General features: G+C 44.8%; 6 protein-coding genes across 6 annotated transcripts; all 6 read left to right on the forward strand.

Annotated features, from left to right (window-relative positions):
• Positions 1-338: 338 nt before the first annotated feature.
• On the forward strand, positions 339-1,409 carry PUMCH_001345 (uncharacterized protein; the record flags this gene model as incomplete). Its single annotated transcript, XM_063020403.1, has 1 exon — positions 339-1,409. One exon carries the CDS (start codon positions 339-341, stop codon positions 1,407-1,409), a length of 1,071 nt encoding a protein of 356 aa, XP_062876473.1.
• Positions 1,410-1,608: 199 nt separating this feature from the next.
• On the forward strand, positions 1,609-2,949 carry PUMCH_001346 (uncharacterized protein; the record flags this gene model as incomplete). Its single annotated transcript, XM_063020404.1, has 1 exon — positions 1,609-2,949. The coding sequence occupies one exon, from the start codon at positions 1,609-1,611 to the stop codon at positions 2,947-2,949; it is 1,341 nt and encodes a 446-aa protein (XP_062876474.1).
• Positions 2,950-4,377: 1,428 nt separating this feature from the next.
• On the forward strand, positions 4,378-5,097 carry PUMCH_001347 (uncharacterized protein; the record flags this gene model as incomplete). The annotated part of the gene is made up of 1 exon (XM_063020405.1): positions 4,378-5,097. One exon carries the CDS (start codon positions 4,378-4,380, stop codon positions 5,095-5,097), a length of 720 nt encoding a protein of 239 aa, XP_062876475.1.
• A 3,433-nt stretch (positions 5,098-8,530) lies between these two features.
• Positions 8,531-10,660, forward strand: PUMCH_001348 (uncharacterized protein; the record flags this gene model as incomplete). The annotated part of the gene is made up of 1 exon (XM_063020406.1): positions 8,531-10,660. The coding sequence occupies one exon, from the start codon at positions 8,531-8,533 to the stop codon at positions 10,658-10,660; it is 2,130 nt and encodes a 709-aa protein (XP_062876476.1).
• A 1,107-nt stretch (positions 10,661-11,767) lies between these two features.
• PUMCH_001349 (uncharacterized protein) lies at positions 11,768-12,433 on the forward strand (the record flags this gene model as incomplete). Its single annotated transcript, XM_063020407.1, has 1 exon — positions 11,768-12,433. One exon carries the CDS (start codon positions 11,768-11,770, stop codon positions 12,431-12,433), a length of 666 nt encoding a protein of 221 aa, XP_062876477.1.
• A 1,253-nt stretch (positions 12,434-13,686) lies between these two features.
• On the forward strand, positions 13,687-18,516 carry PUMCH_001350 (uncharacterized protein; the record flags this gene model as incomplete). The annotated part of the gene is made up of 1 exon (XM_063020408.1): positions 13,687-18,516. One exon carries the CDS (start codon positions 13,687-13,689, stop codon positions 18,514-18,516), a length of 4,830 nt encoding a protein of 1,609 aa, XP_062876478.1.
• Between the last annotated feature and the right edge of the window lie 65 nt (positions 18,517-18,581).

Below are 18,581 nucleotides of genomic sequence, written 5' to 3' on the forward strand. Positions count from 1 at the left end.
TGAGAGCATTGTCATCAAAATTGAAGATACTCGTGGGCAATTAAAAATCGTACAGTTCGAAAATTTGCATCACAAATAATTTCACTGTTCTCAAAACCACCCAATTAAGGTATATCGTAAAATTATCACCTTGTCTTTCTCGCTACCCGGTATTACATCCGTTCCTTTGGATTAAGCTACAAACTATAGGCAAGATAGTCGACAATGATCGAGAACCTAAATTAAGGATTGAAAACTTTTTTTTTTTCCAAAACGCGAAATGAAAAATTGCGATCCAGTGAAAATATTCTCCATCACCTTGAGTACCACATTCTTCTCCTCCATGTATACTCTTATCAATGATAACTGCATTATGCCCCATCTCCGAATCAATTCTCGTGGAGGGTGCATCTGATTCGAGCCTCAAGATCATAAGATTTCCTTCTCCTGATCTGCTTCTAGACTTGAACGAGGCACTGGATGGCTATCCTCAGGCCATTCCTTCAGTCCCTCATTCGGTGCTTGGAAAATGCTCTCATCGAGCCGTGTCGGCCATTGACTACATGAACTCAGAGGTTGGTCTGGAATGTGTAAAATTGGTCGCTTCTGCCGGTAATACAATCGCTTCATGGGACGTATTACGGGGAAAGCGCTTGTCATCGTATTCTGGCAATGGCCAATACTACGCCTGCAAATATTTGAATCAAAATGTAGTCGGTGCATGTGGCGAGAATCGCGCATTGAGTTTGTATGACGTTCGTGCAAAATCTGGCTCAAAACCGGTGTGGACTCTTGATGTAGCTTCTGATAACTTGTACACTCTCGCACCAGCAAAGCTGAAACAGAAATGTTCCGAAATTTATCTAGGTGGCGCGGATGGAATTATTTACGGGATCGATATACGGAATAGCACACATTCACTCTGGGACATGCCAGGAAGTTCTTTCGACACACCCATGAACACGAACTCTCCCACAAACGCAATACTAGACCTCTCTATACAATTAGATGTCATGGTCGTTCTACGCGAAAATGGTGATGTTTGCGGTTTGGAATTGGAGAAGAGCCGTCGAGAGAGCACGCTACCGAATTTACCTGGAGGAAATGAAGACTCGCTCCTTAGGGACATTGCTAGAAATGGCTCTAGTTTAGCTAAGCAGCGACTTCTATTTCAGAGGAAGGTTAGGCTGAAAATCACGACCAGACTGAATGCTGCTGTGCTGACATTCAACGACTCGCTTAATATACTAGTGGGAGATGAGGACGGGAATGTGTCTACCCTCAATTATGACAAAACTGCAAAGAAGCTTCATCCCACACGAAAAATAGCCTTATGCTCAACACCCATCACACAAGTCCATTGGGCTCCACAAGGAATCTATTACAACACCATGGATACTACGTATCTCAGTCTAGTTGAAAACCTATGAAATGAAATTGAACTAATAACAAAAAACAATTTCTAATACTCAAACCAAGAAAAGCAATCTGGTCCCTAAACATTCCATTTGACACTATTATTTTGCACACATTCTTTATTACAGATAATGTACCCGCCCATCTGCAGGCCAGCCGTAGAAGACGTGTGGAGGTAGTTTCGATTACCCAACTTAGATCAGAGACCAGAAGATGATCCCTGAACCGATCCAGACCGAGACTACTAGTGTAGAATCACCGAGCAATGATAAAATCAGCAAAGTTGAAAGCACAGCCCCAAAGCCTGCTCTCACCTATAACGAAATCCAAGAGCAGTTGGGACTCACACCAACAACAATCGTGCTTGCCAAAGTGAAGGGCTACAGACCCTGGCCTGCCATGGTGCTTGAAGAGGATATATTACCAGAAAATATTAAGAAAATCAAGCCGAAAACGGTACGGCTCGAGAAGAAATCGACGAAACCTGTCATCAATGTTCCCGTGCGCTTTTTCAGCGACGACACCTATATATGGATCAAGTCCTGCGACTTGAAGATCTTGGGAGAGCAAACCATCAATGAGTTTTTGGCAAAGAGAGCCTCTCAGAAAAAGCATGACCTTCTAATCGACGCGTACAAGTTAGCCCAAGATCCGCCAGATATGAGAGAGTTCAACATGTGGGGCTCTGCTGGTGAACCAGACCCCAATGCACAAGAGCCGGCGACGAAAAAGCTCAAATTGAGCATCAAGTTGAAGAGTACGCCCAAGAAAGCGACGAAAAAGTCGACCGCTTCTACTAAATACACCGAACCCCAGCAAAAGAAGGAGCCTAAGAAACCACGTTATGTCTTCGACGAATATGATGATTTAGAAGAAGATGATGACAGCGAGCCCTCGCTATCTCCTGTTGGAATGCTGCATCAGGAAGGGTACGACTCTGACTGGGGATTGGATGAGCCCTCGTATGATTTCAAATCGGGAGATTTCATTTTCGAAAAGAGAGAGGATCAGGAAAAATTTGCAACTGAATTTCCTAGAGGCGCAGAGTTGGCCGCCGAATTAGAAGAGTACCAAGAAGAAGTCTCGAAAATTCATAGCAAGATTGCCAAGTCTCTAGTGGACGGGAAAGAGAGTGACGAGAGAATCATTCTTTCGCAGCTACGAAACCTTGAGAAACTCTTGACGGGCTCAAAGATGCCTCTTGTTGCGTTTGTTAAGTCCCCATTATACAGAGTGCTCCTTCTAATAATGCACAGGCCCAAGGAACAGAAGCTGCCCGAAACAGTAAGAAAAGCCATCAAGAACATCATGCTGATCATTTCTCTTGAGCCGTGTGAGATCTCTACGGAAGACCTTGAACCTGAGACAAAAGCAGAGTCAGAGAACAAAGAGTTGGCTACAGTAAAGGAGGAGTCCAGCAACAATAATGAGAGCTCTAATGAGACAACTGAGAAGAACAGCGAGAAAATAGAGGTGAACGAGGTCGTGGAGACTCTCGATGGCGGAAAGGATGATTCAAACGGAACTCGCCAGTCCCGAGGCTCCACTCACTGAGGCGACAACCTAAGTTTTTAGAATTGATTAACGCTATGCGCCAGGAATTTGAGAAAAACAATTAATACCATAATGTGTCCAAGACAAGCACTGCCAAAATGCAAACAGTTGCGGCCACAATTCTTCTACGATTTAATATATATTCCCAAAAAAAGAACAGGAGAAATATGCGCGCTGCGCTTTGCCGATTGACTTTTTTGTTCGTTGGCCGAATCGGGCAACGCCGTTATCGCGCTGCAGTAACGACCTTCAGGTAGCACCTTAGCGACTGTAAGAAGCGCAAAGAGCAGCGGCCTCCTGACACCAAGGATCACAGGTCCAAATAGGCAACGAAATAGAACAAGTTGGCAAACGGATGGTGGTGGTTGGAAACAACAACACCGCTTCCTGCAAGAAGACACTTCCCGCGAGCATTCCATCTGCGCCGCACCTACTCAACCTTCCTTCCCAGATATTGTACTGCCCGGCTAACCTTCACAGTAGCCGCCGCAGTGAATCTGGCCCAAATTTGATGGGAGAACAGGAAAAGCGAACCAAAAGGACCACACTATAAACCCCGAAACTAAAAATGGTCCAAACACTATTCAACGTCACCCATGATTCCCAGTATGGTCAGCGGTTGCAAATAGACGCCCAGTTTAGTCACGTCAACAGAGTGCACCCAACGCACATTCCACGCAATGTTTACTAACCGCAGATAGCACATGGCATAAAACAAGGTCGGACGGTGGGCGCTGCAGTAAATCGCAGCACGCGCGCGCGTACACGCAGGCACAGCGTGCGTCTACCCAACCCCTAAAAGGAATTAAAAGCTGGGTCTCGTCACCCGTTTCGAGGGTCACCATAAAAAGTCACTGCAACTTTTTGACTCACATACAACCTGGATCTCCGTATGTATACCCACCGCACCAGAATATTGGGCCAATCAATTCTACTGTAATGGATTTTATATCTGTCTTCGCATCTGTATGACACTGTTTTTATATAATTTTCTCGCTTCTTCTCGTTGTTTTGTTGTGTCTTGGTACCCTTTCGAGACTGTTGCCCAATCGGGCGAAACAACTTTCCTAAAGGGGAGAATGCTTCGATAACCGTTGAGTATCTTGCATCGGTGGCATCGACGATGGCATCGCGACCGGTTTCTGCGATTGTTTGTGGACCGTGTCCGTGTGTTTCCTGACCACGCGGTGTTCCTATTGGCCAGTCGCTGTTGTTGGGGGGGTGGATTAGTGTCTGCTGTTGTTGATGACAATCACCCCACAACACGGTAGAAGAACAACGGCGACGAAGATCCTAGACGTTGCAACTGTCTTTCACTTAGAAAACTTTTGTATCCTTTCCCTTTTTCTCTCTCTTTTCTCATACCATTACGTGGTTGGTGGCGCCCTCAAAAACGCGTTCTGTTGTAACCATTACTAACATCCAGAAATGTCGGAAGCGACAAATCCAAGCAAGTTAGAAAACTCCGACGAGTTGTTGGGAGCCGGCCAAAACACGCAGTTTGCTCGCGGGTCGATCAGCGGAGCTGGCGATGACGACGATGACGATGAGCCTTCCAGCGGCAAACAACAGAAGGAAAGACGTAAGATCGAGATCAAGTTCATTCAAGATAAGTCCAGAAGACATATAACGTTCTCCAAGAGAAAGGCAGGTATCATGAAGAAGGCCTACGAGTTGTCGGTGTTGACCGGTACTCAAGTCTTGTTGCTTGTTGTCAGTGAAACGGGACTCGTGTATACATTCACCACGCCAAAGTTGCAGCCTCTTGTCACCAAGAGTGAAGGAAAGAACTTGATCCAAGCCTGTTTGAACGCTCCCGAGGAAGGTTTGGGTGAGGACCAAGCAGAGAACAGTGACGGGCCATCTCAGGAAAGCCCCGAGCCAAGCCCTGCTCCTCATCAACCACAACACGTCGCTCACTCGGGAGTCGTTCCTCCACACCAACCAAACGCACACCAACAACAACAGCAACAGCAACAACAACAACAATTGCCTGCTGCGCACATGGCTCACAACATGTCTTACCAAGGCCAGGGACATCCTCTGGGAGGAATGCCTATACCACAGGTGGGCGGCTATGGTGATCCATACCAGTATTTCGGTGCGATGAACAACGGCAACATGCCAAACCAGCAACAGTATCAGTAGGAATGATCGGTTGCAACAATTCTTTTGTGTAATGTTAATTGATAGGTCTAATCTTAACCCGGAGTAAGTTAGACCGTGCTGTAGGCTCGAAAAGGTTGATATTCAGTAATAAAAACAGTATGGAACCAGATACCTGTAGCTTGAGATCCTTGCACCCAAGCAAGCTAGTTAGGAAAATATAAACTATATATCTAAGACAGTATGCTACTTGCTAACTCTCTCTTTTATAGGAACTCTCCAAGACGTTAAGCCTTTTTTTTGCTTCTCATTCTCTTGTTTGAGCAGAACTGCGTTTGGTGAGGATCAAATGAGAAATTGACCGAAAGAAAGGTACATCCCAATGCTCACAAAAAGCCAGGCGTAAAAATAGTAGGGAATTGCTTTTGCAAGACCTATCGCCCTGTGGATTGCTCCAGAACCACACCTAAGAACGCAAACAAAGCATAAGAGAACAATTATCCCTATACCACGCAAGAGGCCACCGAAAGTCCACGAGAGTAGGTGGATGTACTCAACAACCCTTGACTGAAACTCTTGTTCCCCAACGAGCACACATGGGTTTTCCTGCTCTTCAACATCAACGCAGTCCGCGAAGCTTTCCTCTAACACCGGTGTAAAGCGTGAATTGAGAAAGGAATTTTTCTTCACCGAAAATCTGGACTCAACTTCTCGGTCCTGTTGTACTGTAAAAGGCGTCCTCATCATGGCGGCACTGCTTTGTTGAATCACAGACGCTGAAGCGAATCTTGCGCCTGGCAGATCAGATCTTTGGAGGTTGCGATCATGATTCAAAGAAGGTTTCAAACCTTGATATTTTCCATTTACTAAATACTCCAGCGGCATAGTGTGGGCGCTCATAGCCAATCCTTTGATTACCTTGGGGTTCGGGAAGAAACAGACTGTATTATGAAGAAGATTGTAGGCCAAGATTAATCGAAATGATTCGGTCAAATATGCCTTCAAGTCGAACTAGTTTCAACCAAAGAGAGTTGCGCTTTAGTTAAACTTTATTTCACCCGAGATAGGTGTAGAAATCTAAGAAGGGGGAGTTTCTCGCTCAATTTCGCCAGTACTTATATCAAGTCCTCTCTAATTAGAAAGAATTTGAAGAATTCCAGGTCCACTGAGAATAAATGATGATTTGTGTAGTGCAACAAGTAGGAGTTGATACACATTTGCAGCCAATTGAGCAAAAGCAGGACCGCCGGAGAGCAAAACAGAACCTGAACACATTTCTGTTCATAATCACAACCAAATTTGCGCTGAAATTACGCATCTTTTTTGACCATAATTTACAGCCCACTCTGTGTCATTGTTGTGTTTTGCAAAGGCAAGCTAAGAAATAATCGAAGCCTACACGACAAGAAATCAGTTTGTGACATAAAGGCCATTGGGAGTTATATTGTAGAGTCATATCAAGTTTTGCCTCAAACTTATAACCTGAAGGCAAGAGGATGCGAGCAAATCACAAGTGTCTCCAACGCCAAACACGGAGTTGCCCGAGGCAGGGCCAGAATCAGAATGAAGTAATGGTATGGCATTCAGAAAACTTTCAAGTTTCTCAAGCCGATGAACGAAGCGGTACAATGAACCAGCAGGGCAAGCTGGCGGGTGCTGGTTATCAGCCTTTTAGATTTCAAACCATAGACCACATACACTCAGAATAGCTAACCGAAAAATGTCACCAAAAGAAAAAAAAATAAGACCCTAGGTTTTGTTTCTGAATCAGGTTCTATTGGCTCAGCGATAGGCGCCATGAGCAGCTCCCAATACCCCCACCAACACGGCGTTTCGTAACAAAAAAAGACTCGATCCATGCAATGAAAAATATGAAAATCCCCACAGATACGGGCACTTGATGGTCAGCTACTCTGTTCTAGCTGGGAACGATTCACGAAACCTTCTGCGGACCGGCTAAGTAGCCAATGGCTGCAAATCCTGCGTGGCTAGATAAGGTGATCAAGGTGGTGAGACAAAAGCTGGGCTTAGATGGTGGTGAGACAGTGACCTAGGCGCCTCAATAGGAATTGGCCGGCTGAGCTCAACCGTTTGGCTGAGACCACCCAAAATATACTAACACGCCATATGCGAAGATTCGACCTCTCAGTTTACATTTTGGACCCGGTTAGGCTACCTGAGACAAGCCGTTTCACACAGGTGTGGCACAAGAACTAGCCACAAAGATAAGTAACATTAGCCGCGGGGGTAATTACGTACCCTTCAAACACAGGACAGACAGGAACGAACCACAAACATAAGGCCATAACCCAAGGCAGTGTTTCCCAATTCTCTCAGTGCGCTAGTTTTCGTATTTTTCGCACCCATCCACTTTGTAGTGTGCTTCACTGTTGTCTCAGACCGGAGGGCAATCGAGACAAGAATTAGCGGCTCGTTGTGACAGCACACAGGCCCCCTTGCAGGTGGAGCGGTGAGCTACAGGGCGTATAGCTTATTTGCTGTCAGAAACTGCACAAACTGCAAGCCATGCAAAAGGCGGGAAAACCGCCTGAGCAACAGAGTGCCCACCGTCGACCACCCGTTCTGGAGAAACATGTGCAAAACTCCAAACTGCCACCTATCCGCCCCGCTACGAATTTCCGTTGCGATTGGGACCAAACCCTGGGAATCCAAGCTGGGCCTGCAAAGTCCCCGCAGTATTCGCGCCCCACACAGGATTTCCTTTAGGTCACCGATTCGCACCACCCCCCCAAAATGAGCATTAGCTGGGGGAGTTCCGATGGCAGTTCTGGAGGCCTACTGTACGGGGAAGGTAGCTGGAGGATTTTAATTTTTTGTGGAGGCCATTGCGTGGCCCGAGGCCTTGCGCCCAGACCTTCTCAATGCGCCGGCGAAGACCATTTTGTGGTGGGCGCTTGCTCCCTTATAAATACTCGGCCAATTTTATCTATGGGCCCTGTCACGCAGTGTGTGCCCTCTCTCAACCCACCGTAGTGAAATACACGCTGATCACCGGCCACCTTTTCTTCTTCCCACTACTATTCAGCGAACAATTCGCAGCAAGTAAAAAGGACTACACTTGACTTTTTCTCTACCTGCTCATACCACCCGCGTTTCTTCCTACCTTTGTCTTTCAGCTCTGAGCTATATATACCTGAGAGGTGACACCACAGTTTTAGTACCCCTTATCTGTGTCTCACTCAAACATAACTGAGGAGCTGGCATTTTTGGATATCTTTGTTTGAAATTGGCCAGTCTGTTCAATTTCGCTCTCATTGTATTTCTGTTCAAAATCTTCTTTTGTGTATCCTCTGAGCTTCTGTCTCTTTGCACTCTTCATACCAAATAGTGGCAGGCCAAACAGAGGCATACCAAATTTGAACAGACCTAATAAATAGCGACCATTTCTGTTTCGACAGAATCCCAAGCTATCAACACCTTTACTTAAAAAAACATTACACTAACGTTCCCACTCATGCAGATGTTTGGCGCAGACCGTCAATCCGACAGCTTCCAGACGGCATCGATCCCTCTGGCCCGAAGAGGCTCCTTGTATGAATCCAGAGTGTGGGGCACAGGCAATTCGCCGCCACAGAAACATTACTCCATCGATTTTTCAATGTTGAACACTGCGCCCGATGCTTACCTTGCTGCCGCTTCTGCTGCACCTGCCACTGGTTTGGCGGGTCAGAATTACATCAATTCTTCCACACAGGGTCTCTCTCAATTTATCGGCGGTCCGGAAAAAACAGCTCCGTATTCTAATGCGGAGGCCAACGCTATTGATCCGATCGATTTCTCAACTGGGCCACCCTCGTTAAGACCTCCCCAGTCCTCAACTTTTCAGAAGAATGGAAGCTTCAATTACAACGGCTTTAGAGGCCGTGCGTTTTCGGACGTCTCTCCGATCCAGAGCGCCAATCTTCCACATCCTAACGATTACTATAGCCCCTTGGCCACTTCGACACTGGGCCACCAGGTATCACCAATTCTCTCTGACGCCGCTGCTACAAGACAATCTCCTACGCAACCAAACGTTGGATTAAACGGATTTAATGGCTCCAATCTCGGTGCGTTCCCACAATCATTGGCGTACTCAGGAGACGCACAAGATAGACACTTTACTCATAGACCAGAATATGTCGGGAGCATTTTCAACTATCAGTTTCCGACCCCATCCTCAAATACCAACCAGTTACGAAACGTTCAACAGCCAATGGGCCAGAACTCGTTTCCTACACATGACGAACAGTTACTCTATTGGGGTGGTGTAAATAAGAGCGGATGGAATCAGGCAATTCCAAGTGAAGCCCACCCTGCTTCCTCTTACAAAGCTGGCTTTGATCAAGCTGAGGCTTTGCAGGCTTACCGTCGCTACTCTTGCGGCGAACCATATATTGCACCAATGGCTGGCCAGTTGAGACAAATGCAATCTACTAAACAATTCAATTCTCAAAGCACTACAAAACCTAAGTTTTCAGTCACTAGCCTTGAACAAAAGAACAGCCAGAATTATGAAGACAAAAACTTAGAAATTGTGCTGGATTATTTCACCGTTGATGTTCATCAGAGAGTCAAGGTTTCTGTTGACTTCTTTGACCAAAGATTCATGGAAGAGAAAGCTTATTTGGAAGATCTGTACCAGCTTCCTCAATTTCCCTTGGATTCCTCTGCAAGAAACCTGCAACTTGTTTTGGTCTGCTTCAAGGCTGGAAGACTCGATGTCTTCTATTTGCCAGAGGGCAAGCACAATTTGAAGAGCATTCATGAGGGTGACTTGGTCATCGTGGAAGCTGACAGAGGCCGTGATTTGGGTAAGGTTGTCAGAATGAACATCTCTGTGGACCAAGCCAGACTCCTTAAACTCCTTCAATTCTTAGAACAACTGGTTGCGCTAAACGAGAAGGGCACGGAAGACATTACCATGAGGTCACTTCTTCAAAGCTCCAATCCTGGTGCCAAAGATAGTGGTGTTTATTTTGCACCTCCAACCTTGTACTGTCCAAAGCCTATCATTTCCTTAGCTCTGCGAACCGAAGTAACACTGCTCATCAGCAAGAGTCAGGATGAAGAGAAGGCATGCAAGCTAAGCTTGGCTAAAATATCAAGCACTCTCAGTCTGCTCAATGCCGGCGAGACGAAGGGCACACTCACTCTGGCTGACTTGTCCCAGATGAGATTAATAGATGCCGAGTACCAATTTGATCGGCGCAAGCTTATTTTCTATTATTCGACACACAAACGAATCGATTTCAGAGATTTGGTTCGTGAATTGTTCCGGATATACAAAACTCGGATATGGATGTGTGCGGTGACAGGAATACCATACCAATCTACGATGAAAAAATCGACATCAAGGCAACAAAGCAAGCTAGATACCTCAGAGTCCAGACGTACATCTGAAAGAAGTTCTATGGGACTGATTTCAACCTTGAACTCTGAGCTCTCGAACCCACTGATTTTTGACGTGAATGCTACATCTGAGCTGGTCTACGATGAAATTCCACGCAAGTATCATGGCGCGCGGCCCGGACTCGAGGAAGAGAACCGCGGAAGTGGAGAGTCGCTTGTCTTGAAGTCTTTAGTTGATACCCTTAACAATTAGAAGCTGTTACACTATCTCCAAAGGAGAAATTGGAAAAGGATACACACTCTTGCCATGGAACAAGAGTCGAGACTAAGAATTACCTAGGTTTACATGGGAATAGTTTGATTTTAGTATGTACTACGTGAAATTTTTAATAAACACTACATTGGTTTCAGAAACAGGCGTTGTTGAGTAAAGCAGAAGAGTCCAAAACGAAGCCAGAACAATGTACCATGACGCACGAAATGGGGAGACAATAATCACTTCCCCCAAATACTAGTATGCTCATTTGTCAAGAAAATCTTACTAATTCTCCAAGCCCATATTTAGCCTAATTTTCCGTCAAACAGGCAAAACTGGAGTGCACACAGCCTCCACCCGGAATTTCGGACATGGTATCCGAGTCAATGATCCTTCAAAGGTGTTTCTTGGACCAGCGACAGTACAGAACTAAGCGTGAGCGTAAACGAGAATTGAGCTTGATTTGAGTTTCATACAAAAACAACACCAAAAGTGAAACCGAAATTCGAAAGAAAAACAAAAAAAATTCTCGGAAAAACTAATTCCTCAATCTCAATTTCTCATCCTTAGGCAACAATGCAGACCTTCGGAATATCATCTCCAATGTCTTACAAATGGTCACCCAACCATGAATATTTCGCTCCAACCCGGTGCGCTATCACCTGCAGACAGCGTGCCGATTACGGCCAATCACCCACGTCGATCGCTACCCATGCACGCCATGCGTGTACACACCACGATGACTAATTAATATTGCCTCTACTTAAGACCGAACATCCCTAAACAGGCAACGCTTTCCCCTGTGAACTGTGCATACTTGCTAGGCCGAAAATTTTCGTTCCGAACAGGTTTATTTCTTCTCTAGTGTTTTTCTTTTCAGACAACCTCTCCCCAAACACATCCAAGAACGGATTTTCACCCCTGTGGTCACCTGCTATCTGGTTCTCTGACCATTTTATACCGTGTTAGTACGCCTAATTGTTTTTTGCTACTTTGTTCCACAAAAAGAAGCAAATTGACTCCCCATATAAGATCGAATTTTCTTGCCAGATTCTTTGTCACCCTTCCGGCGCTTTCCTGATCACATTCACTTTTTAAATAAAGATGAATTTCCAACCCACTGACTATTTGGCAGACTTGAACCTCGAGTTCGACGCCCCAACCATGTCTCCCATTGAGGAGGTGAACAAGGCCGACCTTGATCTCTTCACCCAGACCGAGTTTTTCGATTTGGATGTGTTTTCAAGCGACTTGGCTCCTCAAACCAAGGAACAACAACTCCAGCAACACCTCCAGCAACAGCAACAGCAACAACCCCAACAACATCAACAGTTGGCGGCCAAAGTTTCTGCCGCTTCGCCACAGGTGAAAACCGAGTATTCCCAGGAAGTGAGACATGGCTCCGTCGATTCGGAGTACCAGTTTGTGGACTTTGCTTACAATATGTCCACGCCATCTGCAGTGGCTTCATCTGTTCTTCTGGACGACGCTCCTCAGGAAGACATCAACGAGATCAAGAGAAAGAGAAACACTGCTGCCAGTGCTCGCTTCAGAATCAAGAAGAAGTTGAAGGAGAAGCAGATGGAACAGCAGGCCGCGGAGTTACGTGACCGCTTGGCTTTCTTGGAAAAGAGATTGAAAACTCTTGAAATGGAAAACAAGTGCTTGAAGCAGCTCATGATCGAGAAGAACGAGAAGAAAAACAGCGATCTTCTCGAGAGCATCAAGAAGAGATCTCTTGTCGAGGGGGAGGACAAGAGCACAAACTAAACAAAGGGAGAAAAATTATAGACATGGCGCGGTAGATACATACTCTCGCCGCGCCGACGGGCTTTGACATTAGCATCGATTAAAATCCAACTTTTAACGACTTTACGAGCAATTCTGCTGGGCAGATCCAACTCTGTTCCTAGCACAAAGACTAATGGGTGTGCCATTGTTTTTTGTAAATGGAGCAAATTTTTGCATTATTTTAATTCACAAACAGAAGAGAGGAAGGGGTAAAAAAATATACATTTTTGTTATTTGTAGTGTCTTGTAGTCGGCTGATGGCCTCCCAACAATCTAACTATTTTTTGAGTCAAATGTGTCAATCTTGCACATTGAATTTGGGCCGTAGAGTACATTAACCAAAACTAAGCATGAGAATGCAAAAAGAGGAGAGATAAAAAAACAAAAGACGAAAAAAATAAACAAGATCGAGAATGAAAAAGAAAGAGAGGAAAATAGACAAGACACATGAGTTTTCAGAGCAATGGCGCCAGTCTCAGTAAATGTTCTATCTGTAAAGTATCTATTCCACCCCAAGTAAAGCGGAACTAAATAGTTCAAAATTCCATACTCAATTCAATCTAAAAATCATCAATAATTCCTTGCTTGAAATTTCTTTTTCTTCGTCTTACAATTGCTATCATCAATCTCATCGATCTCCCCCGATTCGTTTTCCTGCTCCATTTCCCCCCTTAGTCACTCCACAGTTAAATCCACTTCTCCATACCAAAAAGTTCCTGGACACCTAGCCTCAGCTGTGGTTTCGGCACAAAAGCAGACAGTGTAGGCGAAAGCAATTGTTTGTTTTCTTGTCAGAAATTTCCTTTCCATTCTTCAAGTGCTTCACTCTTTGGACTTATAGGTGATTGGCTGGTTCTTGACCAATATCAGCAGATACCTAATTTGTGGGCTACAGAGCCGAACAATCGCCCAATTACAGCATTCACCTTAGATTTCTAAGGCAAATACTTCCAGTGAGGGACTCAATTTTTCTATCCGACGTTCTTTGCTCTGCAAATCGCTGAGTATTAGCTCCCCAACGTCCCCACATCGAAGTAATCTTCATCGTATCCTCTCCTACGGACTTTGGATGAAAGTTTGAAATTCCATTGTGAAATACAAATTCTTTGCCAAGATATTTAAGGTCTACATACTTCACTTCATCATAAGTTAAAGAGCCAAGTCTCTCACATTCCATTTCTCAGAACCCATCTACAACAGAACCATCTTTCCTTCCTTTCTATCAAATTCTCATGAGCTCTTCAAAATTGACCTTCCACGACCCTCACTTTGACGATTCCTTGCACTATGGTGCGTCTGGAATCGAGAAGTCTGTATCTCCGTGTGAAATGCCCGCCGCCGTGCCTATGCTACGACCCCGTATGCAAGGCTTGACGTCTGTGCTTCAAGAGGAGCTCGATTTGCGGCTAGCTTCCGCTGATAATCCATCCGTAGTCATGGAGCTCGATCTCAATTGCAACGTGCGGTATGTAAGTAAAAACTGGACGTCACTTGTAGGAACCTCCATTCGCAAAATCCTCAACAAACCCATTCAAAACATTCTCATAGGAAAGACCGATACAGATTTAAGAGTGTTCAATGATGCAGTGGAGAAGATGATGTATGACAATGCCTCTTACAAAGTCAAATTTGTCACTGCGACAAATCGCATGAACGAAGCCTCACCAAATGATGAAGCAGATGAAATGAACGTCGACCAAGAGGAGATCTTCGATCCAAGTGATCCTTTTGGACTGGAAGCTAGCACAAGGCAACAGTCACCCTCTGCATCTGATACAAGCTCTAAACTCTCGAATGATGGTGAAATGATTGAGTTAGAAGCTCAAGGAATTCTTATACATGACCCTTCGACCAAGATCCCTACCCACTCTATTTGGACCATAAGACCCTTTGTCAGAATCGAGCTAGATTTAAATATTCCCGATGCTTTGGTTGACCTCCTTGGATTCGGACTGGAATTATTCGAAGGATATTTACTCAGCCTTCAAGAAGCAGGTATCATTGATGAGGGTTCTGTTCCCGAACCCAAACTGATTCTTTGCCGCATTTGTGAAACCAGCATTCCAGCGTGGTTCATCGAAAAGCATAATAGCTTGTGTCTCTTAGAACACAAGGTGGATGAGGATTTACAATTGTGTCATGATGCCATTGCTGATCATCGAGATTTACTTCTTCGCATCGCAGACTCTTTATGGAATGATCAAATGGAGGCACTGCGTGGAACACCTCTGTCGAACTCGTCCACCAGCTCACTCGGCTCGAACTCTAGCAATTCCATCCATGCTTACAAAGGTATACAATTGCCAACTATGAGTGCTGAAGCTTCTCTAGTTCAGGGGTCTTCAAAGATTTCCTCTATTCAAAATATTAGAAACACGCGCAAATTTCCATTTGGGATCCTTCAAAAGCTAGTGGACCATTGTGAAGAGGCTCTTTCGCTCAATCCCGCAGAGAAACGAGAGGACACTGACAATTTTGCTTTTTCGCCGAACACTGCAAGCAGTATCGATGCATGTTTGAATTGGACAACTTTAGAAACGTCTGATCTAGCTATTGCAGCTATGGTCAACGACACAAAATTGCTTGTCATAGACAAAGTCGAAAATCTTACCAGACTCATTTCAATCGTGCAGTACACCGATAAAATCAAGCAAGAGGTGGATGCGTACGTTCTCGAAGCAGTTCAGGACACAATTGAGAAGATTCGCGAAAAGACGAGGGAGCAAGAAATCCCAGAGCATAAACAAAGAACCCTGTTGAATTCGAGCAGATCTAGAACTAATTCGCTCCTGGCCCCCGCTGTATCGGTGAGTAATTTCTCCAAGTTTGATGACCGAGATCTGCCAGTGCGACCAATCTCTCCATTGAAGAACAGCATTTCCCCGACTATCACTCCGATGCAACCACCAGTATTGAGATCGCCGCAACCGTTCAGGGTTAGAAGTCCGAACAATCCTATTCTCTCAGATGTCACTTCAAACCTGCCTCTCAAGTCTATCACTCCAAAAGACATCCTTCGAGACATTCCGGATTTTAGCAGGAGTCGGTCTTCTATATCCCCCAACACCACTTTGTCTGCTACAGCACGTCTACCATCAAGAGATTTAGTTGACGCTTTGAACGATTTGGGAGTCTCGAACAAATCATCAGAATCCCTGCTCAATTCTCCACGCCGGCACTTGTCTCCAGCACCATATGTGGAAAAACATAGCTTCTCCACTTTGCAAAGAAACACGAATGCGAGTCTTCGCCCTGATCTGAATCTGCTCTTATCTCCTCGGTACAGCATGGTACCAATGGACAAATCCGATCAACTATTAAGCCCAGAAATGGCACCAATCAATTTGAAACGCAATGGATCTTCTTCGTCGTTGGTACTTCCTGCACTGGCATTACCTCTCAATTTGCAGCATTTGCAGCCCGTGGCCTGTAATAGTCCTTCCAATAATCCTCAGCGTGGCTCCTTTTCCTCAATCAAGCCTCCATTATCACCCCTCTTGGTGCTGCTGACTCCGGCTCAAAAGTCTGTCTCTACAGGAATCAAAGATTTCGAAATCATCAAGGCTATAAGCAAAGGTGCATTTGGATCTGTATTCCTTGCTAAAAGAAGGCTCACGGGAGAGTATGTGGCCATAAAATGCTTGAAGAAAACAGATATGATTGTCAAAAATCAAGTACTTAATGTGAAATCTGAGAGAGCGGTTCTTATGAAGCAAAGTGATTCTCCATACGTTGCTCAATTATACAGCAGTTTCCAAACAAAAGACTACTTATACCTAGTCATGGAGTATCTCAATGGTGGTGATTGTGCAGCACTTCTTAAAATGCTAGGTACACTTGATGAGAAATGGACTAGAAGGTATATCGCAGAGATTATAGTCGGTGTTGACGATTTGCACAAACGTGATATAATCCACAGAGATTTGAAGCCAGACAACATTTTGATTGACAGCAAGGGTCATCTTAAACTCACCGACTTTGGTCTATCCAAAATGGGTGTCATTGGGCGACACACCATGAGACACCGGAAAAGCAGTGCCTCTGAACACGCGATTGAGTTTTTCAGAAAGCATAATTTATCAAGCAACATTGGACAAAGTCCACTTGTCACAGGCCTGATTGATTCTCCTGATTTGGGCCCATATCATAAACGAACTTCGTCCGTTACACCATTCTCGCTCTCTCCATCAACAGAAATTCATCGCCCCCAATTTTTGGCCCAAACCACATCGAGTTCGCTTTCATCACACGAACTGATGCCAAGTACAACCATTAATAAGAAGAGAACTCGCTCTCATCATTTCCGCCACGCAAGCACCAGGTCAGATTCAGCTAGTAGTGGGGTAGATTCGCCTAGTTTAAAGGCGACATTGCCTCGAACCTCTTCAGATTCGTCATTTGCAATAGTTGACGATGAATTTACGGTCAGTCCTATACAAAATGAGGAATCTATTCACTCGTATGCTTTATTCGATCCAAATAAGGACAGCGACAACATGAAGACGTTCGTTGGCACTCCAGACTATTTGGCGCCTGAAACCATTGCTGGCGAGGAACAAGGTGAGTGGTCCGATTGGTGGTCGTTAGGATGCATTCTTTTCGAATTTTTGTATGGCTACCCACCGTTTCATGATGACACTCCTGACAAAGTATTTCAAAATATTTTGAGTGGCGATATTAATTGGCCACCTCTAAACGAAGAAGAAGACGCAAAAATCTGCCCACCACTGGCAAAAGATCTCATAAATAAGCTTTTGACTTTAGATCCAGAGCTAAGACTTGGATACAATGGTGCCGAAGAAATCAAAAAACATCCTTTTTTCGAAGGTTTAGAGTGGGACAAATTGTACGCTGAAGAGACCGACTCTTTTGTTCCAATGATTGATGATCCAGAGTCTACCGATTATTTTGATCTTAGAGGTGCTGATATGTCACAGTTCCCCAAAGACGACTCAGATGAAGACAAGGAACCACAGTCGGCACAAGATGTAGGATCTGCCAATTTGTATGGCATTCCTCAAAATTTCCAATCTTTGCCTACCACGCCAGTCATAAGTAAAAGGGAAAGACGGGGCTCAAAACTCGTTGATCCGAGCGAGTTTGGTTCTTTCCATTTCAGGAACCTCAACGTCCTTGAAAAACAAAACAAAGATGTCATCAATAGACTTAAATCAGAGCATTTGGAACATCGCAATAGCATGTCATCCTCTTCATCCGAGTCTACACCTGGAGGATACACAAAGTCTCGAGGCCTGTCAATTTCGTCTAACAAAGTCAGTCTTGGAAGTCCATTCAAGCGACCAGTATCACCGGTGACATCGTACAACCAATCTCCAAATAAGGAAAAGGGCTATTTCCATATCCAACCAAAACGGGAAGGCTCTGGATCAGCAAGTAGCTCATTTGGAAGCACTGGTGGGACTGGCACTAGTACTGGAAATCTGGAGGGTAGGCAAAGATCTCTGGTTCCTTCTCTATCGAAACAGCTTTTCCAAAAGAACGTCGGTGAAGCCTTGTACTCGCCTTCTAGTTCCGACAACGAAGACAGTTCTTCAGCATTATCCAGAGTCAAACAACGTCGTGAAAGTATGAGAAAAAATAGCATTTCTGGGATGACCATGACTAATTCGCCTTCGCAATTCTCTCAGAACCAAGCAGTGGACACATATTCAGAGCTCGATGTACTATATTGTGAGCCTATCCCAATTGTGCGACAATCTGTTGCAAAGCTCATTGAGAGATGTGGTTGTATTGTTCTTGCCATTTCTGACGGCGACGATTTGATCCGTAGAGCTACAAGCAAAGTGAAGTTTGATCTTATCTTCACAGCTTTGAGACTTCCAAAAGTCGAGGCAGTGGATGCTGTAAAATTGATCAAGTACACAAGTGGAGTCAATTCACAAACACCAATTATAGCTCTCACTGGATTTGCCAAGGAAGCTCAGGAACTGGGCGCTTTCGACGATGTCGTAGAGAAGCCAATTGACGAAAGCATGATACGAAGCATTATTCACAAATTCTCATGCGATGATACTGCTGTTGAATGGGAGTCGGAAGATTAGTATTATTTAATATTATTAGTGATACAGAATATACAAGTAGGTCGTCAGTTTCATCACCGGGTTAC

Source organism: Australozyma saopauloensis, chromosome 2 (genome assembly GCF_035610405.1).
Source record: "Australozyma saopauloensis chromosome 2, complete sequence".
NCBI lineage: Eukaryota > Fungi > Ascomycota > Pichiomycetes > Serinales > Metschnikowiaceae > Australozyma > Australozyma saopauloensis.